Below are 17,072 nucleotides of genomic sequence, written 5' to 3' on the forward strand. Positions count from 1 at the left end.
TTAATATATTTATTTAAGTATTTTGTGAGTGCTCTGTCTGCATGTATGCTTGAATGCTAGAAGAGGGAAACATCTCATTATGGATGGTTGTGAGCCACCATGTGGATGCTGGAGATTGAATGCTGGAGCTCTGGAACAGCAGCCAGTGCTCTTACCTGCTGAGTCACCGGAAATGCAAGTTTCACCTTACAATTTCTTGGCTGGAGTACTTTGAAAAAGAAAGCCTGTAAATCATGTCTCAGACATAGAGAAAGCAAAGCTGTTGCCTGACTTCTCTGAAGGCAAAGGGACTGGTCAGAAAGCCCACCATTTGTTATACCTTCGATTAGAAATATAAGGATAATCTGCCACGTTTTGAAGGAAACTCCAATGCTCTTCAGCTTTAGAATTTCTTCAGAGCGCTCTTTTCCATCTTCCTCTCGGAGAGGCAGCTTTGCTTCTGCCTCTCTCCCCACTTCTTTCTTCCCCCCCTTCTCTGTCTCTTTCTCCTCTTCTCTCTCTCCCTCTCTCTCTGTCCCCCCCCTTCACCCTTCCTCCTCCATAACCCCCTGAATAAACATTCAAAAAAAAAAAAAGAATTTCTTCAGAGCTATTCCTCCCATCCGCCTCTTTCTTCTCCCTTCTTCTCAGAACCAGGGAGGAAACTGGGGAGTGGGGGGAGGTAGCCCACACTAAGCAGATGCTCTACCACTTGCTCCACCTGTGGTCCTTTGATGTTACTAGTTACTATCTAAACATTTATCTGTCCCAAACAGCAACATCTCACTTCCTTCTCAGCACAGGAAATCACCGAGTAACCCGGTACCAGTTAAAGAAACACAGTTTCCATCTGAAAGGAGTTTTCACCTTCACCTTCTACCTGAGCTAAGGGACACACAGAATCCCACGAGGGGCCAGAGTCCTTCACTCAGCTAGGCATTTATTCTTACTATCTTCTAACTGTGGAACATTGCTTCCTCCTATGCATAGGCTGCAATTATTTTTTCCTTCTGTAAGGAAAACTAAGAATAAATGAGGTAACAGCTATAAAACTAGTTAACACAATATCTAGTGTATATTAGGTACTCAGTAAATGGAGCTATTGTCCATATTGCATGGTGAGATTACAGGCAAAGGAGGAGTCTTAATTTGTGTTCTTTAAGCATTTAAATGCTACTGGTCTGACAACTGTACATCTTCTGAAAAATACAACCCCTTACCTCACTGCCTAGAAGGACTTAGAGAACAGCTTTCTCTCTCTCTCTCTCTCTCTCTCTCTCTCTCTGTCTCTCTCTCTCTCTCTCTCTCTCTCTCTCTCTCTCTCTCAGGGAAGAACAGTGGTAGAAGGCTGAGGGAAGAGAAAGCTGGCTTTCAATTTGAAGCATGGAAATGAAATCAGTTATACGCCACAGTGTGCACAGTTTGTTAGGAAGCTGTCTAGTATTACTTGTTTCTGAAAATGTAAGCAACACTCCTTAAATTAGGCAATTTTCCTTCTCCCAAACCCTCTCCAAAAGGATACTATCTTATTATAGACACATTAAAACTCAAATGTTCAACTTGCTAAAGATGAGAAATCAAATTTTGGGTCATAAAATGAATCTATTGAAAAGAAAAACATGCTAGAATCTCAAACTACAATCTGCATTTTGACTTTAAAAAGATGCCAGGATTGGCTTTGGGGGGTTGAACCCGTTTTGAGTAACAGTACAAATCCTAAAGCAGAGATAGGGAATGAGAATTGACTAACTCTTCGCTTTGAATAAGCAGAGAAATGTTTAGTTAACTGCAGATTCCGAGTTAGGACCATTTGACTCATGTATACAACTATTTCTAGTATTGAATGTCGGCTGGGAGCCTCTGACTTTCTAACTGGACAGTAGGCTATAAAGAAATATGTCATTCCTTTTGACTCTCTTGGAGAGAAAAAAAGAAAACAACAACATGAAGGTGGAGAAAAGGGTCATAATATTTTATAACAGGATGCAGGAGACTCAGAAGCAATCCAAGCAAAGCCCAGCAGGACTGATTCGCCTCCCTCATTGTGAGGCCCACAAGCATAGCAATCGCTTGTCATACAGGACCACAATAGAAAAGGGCAATTTTTATGGCTCACCATTCCCAATACTGCACAGCGTTCTCCCCATAACACCCTTCACTCCTCTCAAGCTGAGAACTGGAGGCTCTCACCAGAATCTGTGTGGATACACATACATACCTACATGATTTGTCCTATCACGACAGGATAACTTACCTTTAGTGAAATGGGAAAAACAATCTTTTCTGCACTTACAAGAATTAACACAAAAGAAGCAAAACGTTAATACTGAGTTGTGGAATTTACAAAATGGCCTTTTAGATTTTCCTAACTCACTGCAATTTTGTTGACCTCAAGCCAGCTACTTGGAATATCTCTCTCATGCCAAAAGCTGATTTTTCTAAAGGGCAACTCTTTTCTGCCAGGTATTACACTTACCCATTTTAAGACAATCTACACAAGGAGTAGTAAGTAGGGAATTAAGACCTTTTAATTTAGTTTTTCATATTTTTATTCGTCCTTCCCCTACTTATTAGAGAAATGGTTTAATAATCCACACTAATCCATACAAGTAAAATAGTTCCTACTGGAGAAAAAAAATCTCATTAAGAAAATAAAACTTGTATTTATGTCATAAACATGTAACCTTAAAAATCAGACCGCCAGGAACTTGAGATGAAGCTCAGTGGTAGGTAGCACGCATGCTTAGTGTGAGCAAGGCCCAGGGCTTGATCCACAGCAAACAAACAAACAAACAAAGAAACTAACATCAGACTTTCAGAATTACTTTTAGTGCTTTTCTCATTGTCAAACACACATTAAGAAAACATTGCACTAACATTTCTGCATTACCCAATGTATAGCCATGTACACATGCAAAAGTGTGAACAATACAAATAACATATAATTGAACATAAAGACACATCAATATGGTGTGTACTATAAAAATAGTCACCTGAAAAGAATAGCTATTTTAGCCAGGCATGGTGACTCATGCTTGTAATCATAACATCAGAGGGCTGAGGCAGGAGGATTGCTACAAGCTTCAGATCAGCTTGGGTTATATAATAAATTCCAGGCAGCTTGAGATACATAACAAAATCCTGTTTCTAAAAGAGAAAAAGACAGATTGGAAAAAAAAAGAATGGATGTTTTCAAGAACAGTTCCCTCCAGATTATCTAGGCTGTATGAATGGATCCCAAAAGCAGCTTACCATTCTTACAACTCCGATTTAAAAAATCTTAGTATCTTATGGGTCAATGGAATTTTTAGTTCCAAAAAGTTTGGAAAGGAATGAAGAGGTGTGAAAAGATATTCTAAAGATTACTTCAGCACATAAAACTGGCTAATTTAAAAAATGGATAATGCTTATGCCTGGGAACTATATTTACTGACAGTTTTCTAGAATTTTCTAGGTCTCTAATTTTAAACATGTAGAAAAAATTTAGCTAGTAATTTTTTTGAGACAGGGTTTTATTATGTATCCCTGGCTGGTTAGGAATTTGTTATGTAGACCAGGCTGGGCTCGAACTCACAGAGGTCTGCCTGTTTCTGCCTCCCGAGTGCTTGAATTACAGGCATGCAACACTATCCAGCATATTAAGCTAGTATTAAAGCTATATGTAATTTCCCAGGCAACACATGCAGTAGCCTTAAGGAAAATGTAAAGATATTTTCTATTGGAGATGTTTTGATTTACATGTTTAATTTTAATATTAAACACATCATGTTTATATCAATGTTATTATTCAGGAGATATTTCCATGTTTAATTATACACATTTGGAGAAAATGTTTCTTACTAGTGTTTATAAAACATACCTAAGTTTAAGCTGCTGCTGCTGCACTTGGTGAAGTATTCTAAATGGTTAGGAGTGGCAGGTAGAACATACTAGAGACCAAAGCCGAACATTTATACCAAAGAGATTTTTCTTCCCCTCCCTGCCCTCTCCCTCTCTCAATCCCTCCATCTCTCTATGCCTTTCTCTCTCTCTCTCTCTCTCTCTCTCTCTTTCTCTCTCTCTCTCTCTGTGTGTGTGTGTGTGTGTGTGTGTGAGCGTGTGTGCATGCACTTGCCTGTGCAAGTGTAGATGCCAGAGATGGACTTGAGTTGTCTCTAAAGCTCTCTCACTCTCCACCTTATTTTGAGACAGGATCTCCCACTGAACCTGGAACTCATCATTTCTTCTAAACTAAATGGCTGGAGAATGTCCCCCATTGTACCTGCTTTTATGTGGGTACTGAGGATCTGAACTCGGGTTCTCATGCTTGCAGAGCAAGGACTTTTTGCCCACTGAGCCATCACCCCAAACTGAAAGTTACCATTCCTGTAAGAGAACTTTCCCAAATACAGTACATTTTTAAAAGGCAATATTTCAGCCAGGCTGTGGTGCATGCACTCAGGAGGCAGAGGCAGAGGTACTTCCTCTGTGAGTTAGAGCCCAGCCTGGTCTCCAGAGCGAGTTCCAGGCCAGTCTCCAAAGATACACAGAGAAACCCTGTCTCGAAAAACCAAGAAAAACAACAACAAAAAAACCAAAAAACCAAAGCAAAACAAAGCAAAAAAGGCAACATTTCAAGTGTACAATATGCTGATGGGTTTGTTGTTGTTGTTGTTAGTGGTGGTAGCTTTTTTGACACAAGCTCTAACTGGCCTGGAATTCATGACCCTCTTGAATGTTAGTGCTGTGTTTACATATCTGTGCTACCAAGCAGCTCAACATGACATTTTAATATACCTATATATAGTGAAATAATTACTACAGTCAAGCAAGTTAATATATCTCCTTACATACTTATTTATCGTTTCTTTTAGAGAACCTGAAATCTGTTCATTTGGCAAACTTTCAGTATATAGTACAATATTATTAATAATCATCATGCTGTACATTAATCCATAATGATAGGTTTCAATCCTGGGAAGTCTGAATTTTGAGCAAGAATGCAACTGAATATAGAGAAACCCGCAAATAGAAAGGTAGTTATTTATTGCTGTGAGTCTAATTTTAGAAACTCAATCTAAAAGGAAAAAAAAAATCTAACCAAAAATGTGATGCTTTTTATTTGTAATAAATGATGCCGTGCCACACAACACTTTAAAAATAATAGTGACTCAGTTACAAAAATAATTTGGTAATGAGACATATTAGAAATTATAGATCTAAATGAAAATAATTACAGCTACCTGTGCTGTGCAAAAAAGGCGACACTGGAAAAGCTGAACAGGTAAATAAACAATGGCTGACATTAAGAAACAACAGACAAAATAGCTGGCCAGAGGCTGGTTGTCATGGTAACACCATTTAGTCACTGCGACCACAGCTTCCAAGTACGGAGGCCTCCTGTTATTTGGCTTCATTACCAGTGAGTCAAAGCATTTGTCATAACACTGAATAAACCATAACACAGTGCATTAAAATCGGAAAATTCAATGCAAACTCACTTACCTTCCCTGTCAGAACTGAGGGAAATTCCGTATCAAATTTGTTGCTTAATCCAAACCTTAAAAACAAAGACAAAACATAATCTATTCTCTTCAGCATATTTAACCCTTTCTCCCAATAGGTTATACACCCATGCAGTTTCCTTTGGTCTTCAGATTTAAAAACATGTCCTGAATATGCACAACTTTATGATGTATATGCTAGTTAAAACTAAGTAATGGATTTAAAAAATTTGTAAGTCCCGAAAACAACATTAAATTAAAAAGTATGTTCCAAATAAAACTTTACATACTTAGAAAAATAATTTTTTGACTATTTGTCCAAATTAGTAGTTAAAGAAATCTCAGGAAAGCAATTAAAAATTGTTGTTTTATTGGGTTCTTGTTTGTTTTTCAGAAAGAACTTGGGTGGGTAGGGAGGCTGAAAAAATCTGGAAATCTCCCCTTGAGTGAGGGGAAGAATATGATCAGAATATATTTAAATTAAGAATCGTTTTAAGTGGGCTGGAGAGATAGCTCAGTGGTTAAAAGCAATAGCTGATCTTCCAGAGGACCCTGGCTCCCAGCACTCACAACAGTCTGTAACTCCAATTTCAGAGGATCTCATCACCTTCATATCAATGCCCATACAATAAATAAGTTTTAACTCAATTAAAAAATGTTTTAAGTAATAAAAAATATAAGTGGAATTCTAACTATACCCATGAGACTAAAAATAGCTAGGAGTCATAATTTTAAATTTTTAATTACATGTGTGGGTTTTTTTTTTTTTATTTCCCAAGACGGTTTCTCTGTGGCTTTGGAGACTGTCCTGGAGCTAGCTCTTGTAGACCAGGCTGGCCTCGAACTCACAGAGATCCGCCTGCCTCTGCCTCCCGAGTGCTAGGATTAAAGGTGTGCGCTACCACTGCCCGGCCTGTATGTGTGGTATTCTTGGAGGCCAGAAAAAGAGTACTGGATCCCCTGGAACTGACTAGAGTTACAGGGGCTTGGAGTTGCCATGTGGGTGCTGGGAATCATACCCAGGTGCTCTGGGAGAGCAGCCAGTGCTCTCAGCTGAGCCACTTCTCCAGCGCCCCCCCCCATGTTATAGCTTTTGACTAAAATGTTTCTCTGTTAAAAATCTACTTTAGTAGATAATTGTTAGAACTGGATGACGACAATATATGAGGATGAATTATGCTATTCTTCCTACTTTTTTGTCCATGTATACAATTTTTTTAAAAAAAGTATTCTTTTCTGCTGGGTGGTGGTAGCACACACCTTTAATCCCAGACCTTGGGAGGCAGAGGCAGGCAGATATCTGTGGGTTCGAGGCCAGCCTGGTCTACAGAGTGAGTTCCAGGACAGCCAGGGATACACACAGAGAAACCCTGTGTCAAAAAAACATATAAAAGTATTCTTTTATCATTAATGTAGACTTTGGAACTATACTTTGATAACTTGCGACCAGTTACTCTTCAGACAATTAAAAGATCTTTTTAAATGCCTTTTATTTGTTCAATCATTTTGAGAAAGAGATGCTCGCCTCTAAAGTTTTCTCTTCCAATATGTTCATTAAAATATGCAATAAAGTCAAAAGGAATTTTACAGGCCTTCATTCATCCATTTGTTGAACTGAGTAGGGATAACTTAGGTTACTTTTTGAATGCCAGACAATCCCGTATTATAATACTAACAATTTTATGGCAGTGGGTGATGGAAAAGCAAAAAGAAAAATAGTGTTGAGAACGCCATGAAAGGAAGCAGTAACAGGCAACACATATTAGTAACTATGTATTTGTCAGGCTAAGTAACTGTGCTAAGTAACTACATTACTTCGAGACAGGGTTCCTCTCTGTAGCCCTGTCTGTTCTGGAACTAGCTCTGTAGACCAGGCTGGCCTCAAACTCACAGAGATCTGCCTGCCTCTGCCTCCCAGGTGCTGCTACTTCCAAGTCTTAAAGGCCTCTAAAAGTATTGTCATTCCCATTTTTCTGGATGGAGAAGCTGATATTCATGATGGCACATGCCTTTAATCCTAGCACTTAAAAACATTTTAAAAAATCAATTAATTAAATGATTTGCCTAAAGTCAAGTTTCTATCTAGTTAAGAAGTAGTGAGAACTAAAAATAATAGTTACTCATTTTCTTTCTTTTTTTTTTTTTCTGTTTTTCAAGACAGGGTTTCTCTGTGGTTTTGGAGCCTGTCCTGGAACTAGCTCTTGTAGACCAGGCTGGTCTCGAACTCACAGAGATCCGCCTGCCTCTGCCTCCCGAGTGCTGGGATTAAAGGCGTGCGCCACCACCGCCCGGCACTCATTTTCTTTTTTAATGAGCAAAAATGAAACTTCTAAAATATAAAAAGTATATTAAAATCGTAAAGGAAATATATTTTTTACTTCTTAAAAATCTCCTTTATGAGCAATATATAGACATCTCTGAGTGTCTTTGGAGATGACCTTGGACATCAAAATAACTATTAACAATTTTTATATTTATTTAATTCTATTATGCATATATTTTGCCTGCATATATGTATGTGTACCATGCGCTTGTCCAGTATCCCTGGAGGTCAGCAAAGGGTGTCAGATCTCCTGACACTGGAGTTACTGATGGTTATGAGTGTTCACATGAGTACTGGGAGCTGAATCTCAGTCCTTTGTAAGAGCAAGTGCTCTAAACTGCAGAGCCATCCATCTCTGCAGCCCCAAGTTCCTTATACTAAAAAGGAATAGTATTTGCACGTAACCCGTGCACATCCTCTTGTAATTTTTTTGGTTTTTTGAGACAGGGTTTCTCTGTAGCTTTGGAGCTTGTCTGCAACTTGCTCTTTAGACCAAGCTGGCCTCGAACTCACAGAGCTCCTCTTGCCTTTGTCTCCTGAGTGCTGGGATTAAAGGTGTGCGCCACTACCGCCTGGCTTTTGTATTCTTTAAATCATCCCAGTAATAGCTAATACAACTGCTATGTGAATGGTTGCTATACTATATTGTTATTCAGAATAACGATAAGGGAATTTCCATACATGTTCAATATAGATGGTATTTTTTTCAGGTATTTTTGAATTGCAAATGGTTGGATTTATGCAAAACCTGTGAGTATTCAGGGTCAACTATTTATCTATACTATAAAATATAAAGAAACTGGCATCATCTGCCTTGCAATCCCAGGATGAGGCAGGAGGATAGTGAGCTCAAGGCCAGTCTTGAACCATATAGTGAGAATCCATCACAAAAAGCAAACCAGACTCACTACTCTCATAGTTTTGGCTAACAAGGAATAGCTATCCTATTCTCACCAACCAGGGATTTCTTTCTTACATATTTTCTTTCTTTAACACTGAGGACATAAAAAGAGTGCTTACTTCAAATAACCTTAATTCTGAGGGTTTAACTTGGTAGCCACAAATATACTGAAATGGCTGCTGTTGTATAAACACCTTACCTCTGTTTCATAAGCAAACTATGAAGTTAAGAACTGTGGCTCAGCCAGGTAGTGGTGATGCACTCCAAGCTTGAAAAACAAACAAAAAACAAAAACCAAACAAACAAAAAGAAGCTATGGTTCTATAGAGGTTACACAAATGCATCTATTCATTAATCATCAGTGATAGGCATTAGCCAAGATGTGGTACTCTTCAGCATTAGACAAAGAGGCACTTGGGAACTACTCAGAAGCCATTTTATTGACTTTATTAAATATAGAGTCTATTATGTGTTCGAAGTTGACCAAGCTGGTGGTTATCAATGATTGAATTTTCTTTAAGTGTTTCAATGCCCCTACATTTTAATTTCTTGGAACAATTCTTTGGACTATAGGAAATGGAGACAAAGAAGGATGGATCATTTTCCTTGTTTCTTCCTGCCTCCCTACATCCCTCGCTTTCCATGCTTGTAAAAATTACTATTTTCAATCATTTAAAAGCCTTGCCAAAATGAAAGCTCATGTGCTCAGGTAAAATAATCAGTGCAGTCAAATTCTGCTAACAAGAACTACTATTTTGCTAGAAAAGTATGTACTTAATAATAGTGTACTGATTCTGAAGCACGTGTAGTGAATTCTACTGCACTAAGAAAAAGAAAAACCATGCCATATAATACAAACAGAAGTTTTGTTTGTTTGTTTGTTTTCAATTCTACTTAGATCTTTCTTCTGGAAATAAACCAAACTACGTGATGGCTTAAAGCTTTGTAAAATAGTCATCTGATTGTTTTCAATGCTGGGGATTGAACCCAGGGCCTTGCTCATACCAGTTAGTTTTGATTTTCTATATAATAATTTTAGTGAGATTCCTTGAAAACTGGTAATTCAGAAGTCATCTCAACTACCTTCTATACAGGTACTCTTGCAAGTACAAACACCCATACATTTTAAGAAATAGAAGTGTGCTTGTGTTTATAGACATGGGGGGGGGAGTCTCATCGGATGTATTTGTTTTCTATACTTCAATACACTGTGGCCCAATATTTATCCTAAAAAAGAAGAAAAAATATAACTCAAATTTACAGCATTTTTGAAATAGTTCACATTTGCAAGTGACATCCATCATTTTGTTTCTAAAGTCTTAAACCTGTGGGAGTTAATTTAGTAATACTTTTTGTTTTTTGAGACAGGGTCTCATTACCAGGCTGGACTCTAACTCATACTCAAACTTGTCTTTGCCTCTCAGTGTTAGGATTAAAGGTGTGCACCATCACAACTGGCTCACTCTGTTTCTTATGATATTATAATTAATTTAATATTAAAATTCATATTTTGTTAAAATAACTAAAAGGTCAAAAATATTAAGATGATACAAGTAAATTGGAGTACTTTTACACACATGAGCTAGCTTAAGAAAGCTTTATAGAGGAACAGTGATACTGTCAGTTGGAGAGTGATGGTACCTCATCACTAGGATTATTATATTATTACAGCTATATATACAGCTCAGAATAGTCTCCTTTATAGCATGATTGAACAAACTCACATTGAAGGCCTATAATATAGTTTGCACAACAAGGGGCATAAACTATCACTAAAGCAAGCCAATATTCATTGAACTTTCTTAAACAAGTATTATGGTAGGCACTGAAGATTCATAGGGAAAGAGAGATTGTTCTTGCTGGTGTGCTTCCAATTTAGCAAGAGCGAAAAAAACATAGGAAATGGTGACATTTGGAAAGCTAGGGTAAAGGGAGGTATATGCTGGCATTTAAGATGGAAGCACTAGGTGGAACAGACATTGACGATATGAAATAGCATGCTGTGATGAGTAAAAGGAGGTACACTCAACTGAGATGGAAAATAGAGAGCAATAAGAGGCATGTTTGAGGGTTAAGTAGCCCAGGGAAGTGTCCAAGCAGAGTCTGGTACAGAAACACTGGATAACTGAGACCACAAGAAGCAAGAAGAGACCATTTAAGATATGTAGACAGTAAGAGTAGAGGGCTAAGCATAAAATCACAGGTATTTAAGAAACAAGACAGGAAGAAGACTGTTAAAAAAAAATACATGCCAGGCAAGCACTCTATTGCAAAACTATACTCCCAGTCTCTGATCATGGTGATCTCAACTAAGGTCAGAATCTTCACAGTTAAGGTGGCAGAATCCAGATAAGAGGAAGTAAATATAGTGCACGTATGTACTCTTAAGGAATGTGGAGAAGGAAGAGAGATTAGATAGCAGCTGAAGAGGATGTGAATATCAGAAGGTTTGGGGTTTGAATATATTACAGGGCAATCTGGACTCTAGATTCTAGAGGGGTCAAAGTGAGGCACTACTGGAGCCAGGAGCTGCCTTATGGTACAAGACTTTGCTTGGGTGGAGATTAGAAGAAAAGGGTATGGATGGCAGAAAAGAAGACATGAGAGGGACTCCTTGAATTCTAATGTTGAGAACACTAAGGTCTAATAAAGATCCAATGCAGGTTTACAACAGGACAGTGGCACAATTGAATGGAATTTTAAGAAAATTAGTTTGGCATGGGCATGCACAATGAAATGAGGAGAGGCAGCAGATTATGGCTATAACTCAAGAAGGAGATGATGGCCACTCAAACAAGAGTGCTGCCAAAGAAGAATAGAGAAAATGAAAAATCTAAGCGAATTTCCAAATGTATGATGACAATTCTGGGAAAATCAGACATAGGGCAATTCAAGGAGAAGAGTCAAAATGGCTCAAAGATTTAAAATATTACCCTGGAAAAGTAGAATGTTGGGGTCACTGCCAGAAATGTGGCAAATAGAAATATAAGCCATTTGGGGAGGGAAAATGTTGAGTTTAAGATATACTGAGTTAGAATCAGGTTAAATATAACTATCGTCTTAAATATGTATCTCTTACTCATGGTGAAAAGCTACAAAACACTCCCCCTTTTTAAAAAAGTCCAGTTGATAGTGACAACTCCCACGTTTTCAACTTTCAATAGAAACAAAATCTTCCACAGATGAAGATCGAATAAAGCACAAAGTCAGGGTACAAAAGAATAAGAAATAGTTCATTCAACTGGGTGGTGGCGGCACATGCCTTTCATCTCAGTACTCTCAGAAGGCAAAGGCAGAGGGATCTCTGAGTTCAAGGCCAGTTTTGTCAACAAAACAAGTTCCAGGACAGTCAGAGCTGTTACACAGAGAAACACTGTTTCAAAAAAAAAACAGCAAAAAAAAAGGAATAAAAAAAGAAAGAACAAAGGAAAGAAAGAGTTCACTCACATAGATATAGGGCCAAGAGTGTAGCTCAGTGACACAGCACTTGCCTCGATGCACAGTGCCCTAGTTTGAGTTCATCACACCCTCACCCCCAATAAAACATAGTTTAGCACAATCGACACATGCCTACATCAGAAAAATGGAAACAAAATTCGACATTTTAGATGTATTAGATTAAAATTATTCTTACAGACTTACTCAACCTATGGAAGGTTTTGCTATTATAGTTCATGTCTCAGATCCCAACCAAAAATTTTTATTAAAGACAGGGTCTCACTCTGTAGCCCAGGTTGGTCTGGAGTTCATTATATGACCCCAGATTGGCCTTGATCTCATGGCACTCTTCTTGTCTTAGTCTCCCAAGTGATGGAATCACAGGCATAAAGCACCATGTCTGGCTTCTAGCAGACCTTCTAAACAGTCTTTTTTTTTTTTTTTGGTTTTTTTTCGAGACAGGGTTTCTCTGTGGTTTTGGAGCCTGTCCTGGAACTACTAGCTCTGTAGACCAGGCTGGTCTCAAACTCACAGAGATCCGCCTGCCTCTGCCTCCCAAGTGCTGGGATTAAAGGCGTGCGCCACCACCGCCCAGCAACAGTCCTTTTCTTCAATGTTAGATATTTAGCATCAAATGTTCTTCCTAAATAAGAAAATGTATACAACAAAGCCAAACAATTTTCCAAACTATATTCATCTCTAGGATTTAAGTACTGGCTTATGCTTTTCAGACTTTTTTCCAATTAATACCAAGATACTACTGGCATTATCTCTTTACATGTGATTCCAGAATTTTTAAACTGTGTGTGTGTGTGTGTGTGTGTGTGTGTGTGTGTGTGTGGTGTCGGCAGGGAATTACATGTACAAGAGGCTAGACACAGCAAATCTCAGTGCTCTGTTTTAAATGAAGAAAGGAAATTGGTTGTGTGGCGCGTAGAATGGAGCCACGAGGAAGTTTTAGAGAACTTAAATTATGCTTCCTTGCTATGCATGCACTGTTTGAATTTTAGAAAATAATGGGGGAAAGTGGAACATAAAATTATGGATCGCAGTATAAAAACCATTGCTCTGCTTGGTCATGTAAAAGAATCTGCATAAAAAGAACCCTGGGTGCCAGCATCATAATTAGCTGGGATAATGGTCACCCTAGTGACAAAAGGAATGGAAGTAAAACTGCAGTAAGTTGGCACCTGAGCATTGCAGGCTTTCTGCAAAAACCCTGGACTGAGAAAAACTGTCTGAAAATTACCTAATCAAAAATAAGGCCTAAAGTCTCCCCAAAGCCTTCCACCACAACTGAAAAAATATTTGGTAATACATCATTCAGTAATTTAAAAGTGTATTATAGTCAAAAGAGTTAACATGCTAAAAATTAAAAGCTAACACGATTGAGGAATTGATACATACTGAATGATTTCATGCAAGCACTCAGTTGAGTCAAAGGGACTAGGTGAGCCATGATCAAAATGAAAGATAGGGAGACGTGATGAAAAGGGGCAAATCTATTTTGAAAATGCAGTAAATGACACCACAGTTAAGAGCATGAACACAACACCATACTCAAAATTCTAAGTATTTACAATCCAAGCTAATAAAAACTGGGACCCACTCTTCAAAGCCCAGAGGTCAGTTTTTCTTCTTTTACTGTGTAACCAAGATGATATGAAGTCCTTGCACACTTTATTTTCCCAAATACGATACAGAATTTCAATGTAAAAGAAGCCACCTTGGATGAGTTTTAGAGAAATCATCCTCAATTCATCAAAGGCCAATTTCCCTATATAGTTAATGTTTGGGCGAACAAAATCCCCTGTAGGCATCTTAATTTATTTCAGAACCAAAGGGCTTAGAAACCATGTACTTCAAACCCTTCATTTGGAGAACCCAAAGTCCGGAAGTAAGAATCAACTGACCAAGGTCATAGGGCTAGTAAGAAGGGAAACTGAGATTAGCAACCAAGATCTCTCACCCTCTGTCCATTGCTCGTTCTACTTTGCATAGATTCTTATCAACCTGAACCTCTAATGATGTGATATTACAGGAACGTCAGAGTAGTGCGTTCAACAGAGAAAGGATGACGATATTCATTCATATAAGCATTGGATAGGAAGAATGGATGGATAAATATGTGGGTGGATGAATATTTATATTATTCACAAAATGCATCACAGTTTTGTTTTGAAGAATCTAAGCCCAGATCTTGTCACATGTCACAGCAGTCGCCGTTTTCCACTAGCCATCAATCTTGCCAGCAGAGAAGCCTAGTACATCCTGCAGTTCAGAGGCTATTCACTTGCCAGCAGAGAAGCCTAGTACATCCTGCAGCTTAGAGACTATTGACTTGCCAGAACACGTACAAGCGGATCACCCCTACTCCAGTGCCTCTAGCTTTCCACCCCGTAACTCCATGTCCTACACTCACTCTTTTCTCAGGGTCGATGTCACTCTCCCCATTTCTTTTGCACTACACCTATTCAATCTGCGGTTTCTCTATTTAAACCAGGTGTCCTTTGCTAACAGTATGTCTTAGTCAGCCCTTCCCACTCTGCAGGCCCTTCGATGCCCTTCTCATTGTCTGCCGCCAATTCTCAGCCTCCGCAGGACCCCGGCCCCAATAGCTTACACAGTGATGTGGCCGGCGCCGCGCACCAACACAGGGTCTGGGGCATATCTCCGCAGATGCTCCTCGCTCACTACCCGAGGCGGGGGTTGCACCTCCTCCTCCTCCTCTTCTTCCTCCTCTTCTTCCTCCTCCTCATCTTCCTCATCCTCATCGGGCCCAGATACCGACGACGACGACAACGACGACGACGGCGACGACGACGTCGTTGCTGCTTCTTCTTCTTCCTCCTCCAGTTCTGAGATGGTGTCGAACTCCGCCATGTTGGGCAGCAGGATGCTCATCACGTGACCTCACAACTGCCGCCACTCGCTGGGAGAAGAGTTTGAACCTGCGGAGCGGCTGGGAGAGGAGGGGGAACTGACTGAAGAGAAAGAGGAGGGGGTAGGGAAAGCACTTGAGGAGACGCGCCTGCATATTGGGCAGACAGAGCGGGGGTTGGAGGCGGGGGCATGAGGGACCAAGGAGTAAATTCGGTGTACGCTTGCGCGGCTCCAAGGGGAGGGGGCCGGTAGAGGTGAACTCCAGGGAATTCTCGAGGTCCGGTCTGCGGGTGCTGATCTTCGTACTGCGCTTCGGACGTCAGTCTCTCGTACGCAGGGGACGTACGTTCTCGTTTTAGTGCCTGTTAATTAATGCGGGATATATTTACCTCTATGCAGGCAGTCGAGGGAAAGCAAATTCTATAAAAGCGAGTTTAGGACTTTGCCCAAAATATCTAAAGGTACACATATGTCACTCCCTTACGAAGAGACTGTTCAATCCTAAGGGCAAACATTTTTATTAACGTTTTACAAAAGAGGAAACTTTCTATTAATTTCTCCTGCTGAATGGTACTTTGGGGACTTGCTAAGTGTCACAGACTGTGCTAAGTGCTCTGTGTGCGTATCTCATTTACTCTTCCCTACAACTCTTTGATGGGTGTACCATGTTGATTCAAATATCACACAAGGGAAATCTAGATACATAGAGAGCAAGTAATTTGTTCAAGGTCATGGAGCTAGTAAGTGACAGAGGAGCTTTTAAATCTGGAGTCTCTTCCTACTCCCAAAGCCCTGTACTCTTAGTCAAACAGCTACAGTGCCTAAAGTTGCTTGGAAAGGCTTGGGGGCAGTGGTGCATTTTGGTTGGTTCTTATTAATAAGAATAAACATGTTTGAAGCCAGGTGTAGTGGCACATGCCTTCAAACCCAGCACTTGGAAGGCAGAGGCAGGAGAATCTTTGAGTAAGGCTAGCTTGGTCTATAGACCTAGTTCCAGGACAGCTAGAGTTACACAGAGAAACCCTGTCTTATGAAAAAGAAAGAAAGGAAGAAAGAAGGAAGGAGGGAAGAAGGAGGAAAAGGGGAAAGAAAAAAGGAAGGAAGGAAGGAAGGAAGGAAGGAAAAGAAATTGGGGTTTTGAGGAGTGGAGCTGGAGAGTGTGTAGAAGGCATGCCAGTTTAGAGACATATTAATTAACATAGCCTATTCTATAGACTCTAAGCTATATTCTTCCCAATACCATAGGTCAGTTAATTCAAACAATCTGGTGAGGTAGGTACCTTTATATGTCTTTTATAGATGAAGAATTGATGGACTGGAGAGATGGCTCAGCAGTTAAGAGCAGTGGTTGCTCTTCCAGTAGGACCCGGGTTCAATTTCCAGCACCCACATGGTAGCTCACACCTGCCTGTGACTCCAGTTCTGGGGATTTGATACCTTCACACAGATATACATCAATGCACATAAAATAAAAATAAATAATTTAAAAAGATGACATATTAAATATCAGAAAATTTAAATAATTCATTCAGGTCTGTAGTGACCTTTTTTCCCCCACCCTACCCTGTCCCCGTTTCAAACGTTCTACCTCATCTTCACTCCATCACTAAAATACAGAGGCCACATATTTCAAGTATTTAGGTAATGTTCCAAACTGGTTCATACCTGGTAGCAGCACAGACTTTGTGCCGTTAAGACTATATAGTGCAGCTGCTCCTAATAGAATGAATATCGCGGTGCAGGTACGCTCCATTAATACCAGCTTTCCTATGCCTTCCGCTGCGCTAGAGCTTTCATTCTGATTAGGTGATGTGACTGGGGAAACAGACAGAGCCTGGAATTTAGAATAAGCCTAGCATCAGCACCATATTGGCAGTAATCAAATATACTTAGGCATGTGTGGAAGAAAGAAATCTTTTTTGTAAGAGATATTGTTCAGATATCAAGGAATTGGTGTTATTAATATTGCATTTTTCATTATATTCAATAGCTTGTTTGTTTTGGAATTGAGAAGTAAGATGTAACATTATCTATAAAAAAACAAATGGAGCCTTTTGTTGTATAA

At 39.4% G+C, this 17,072-nt stretch overlaps 1 protein-coding gene across 3 annotated transcripts in view; it reads right to left on the reverse strand.

Annotated features, from left to right (window-relative positions):
• LOC121442897 (cysteine-rich hydrophobic domain-containing protein 1-like) overlaps nt 1–15,028 on the reverse strand; it is a 38,165-nt gene extending 23,137 nt beyond the window's left edge. For all 3 annotated transcript variants that reach the window (XM_041644541.1, XM_041644540.1, XM_041644542.1), the window contains exons 1-2: nt 14,748–15,028; nt 5,464–5,518 (exon numbers count right to left, since the gene is read on the reverse strand). In XM_041644541.1, coding sequence (XP_041500475.1) covers nt 5,464–5,518; nt 14,748–15,028 — 336 coding nt within the window. The remainder of the gene's footprint in view (nt 1–5,463; nt 5,519–14,747) is intronic.
• Nucleotides 15,029–17,072: the final 2,044 nt, after the last annotated feature.

This window comes from Microtus oregoni, unplaced genomic scaffold, assembly GCF_018167655.1.
Source record: "Microtus oregoni isolate MIOR12 unplaced genomic scaffold, Mior012 000097F_ref0000449, whole genome shotgun sequence".
In the NCBI taxonomy this organism is placed as follows: Eukaryota; Metazoa; Chordata; class Mammalia; order Rodentia; family Cricetidae; genus Microtus; species Microtus oregoni.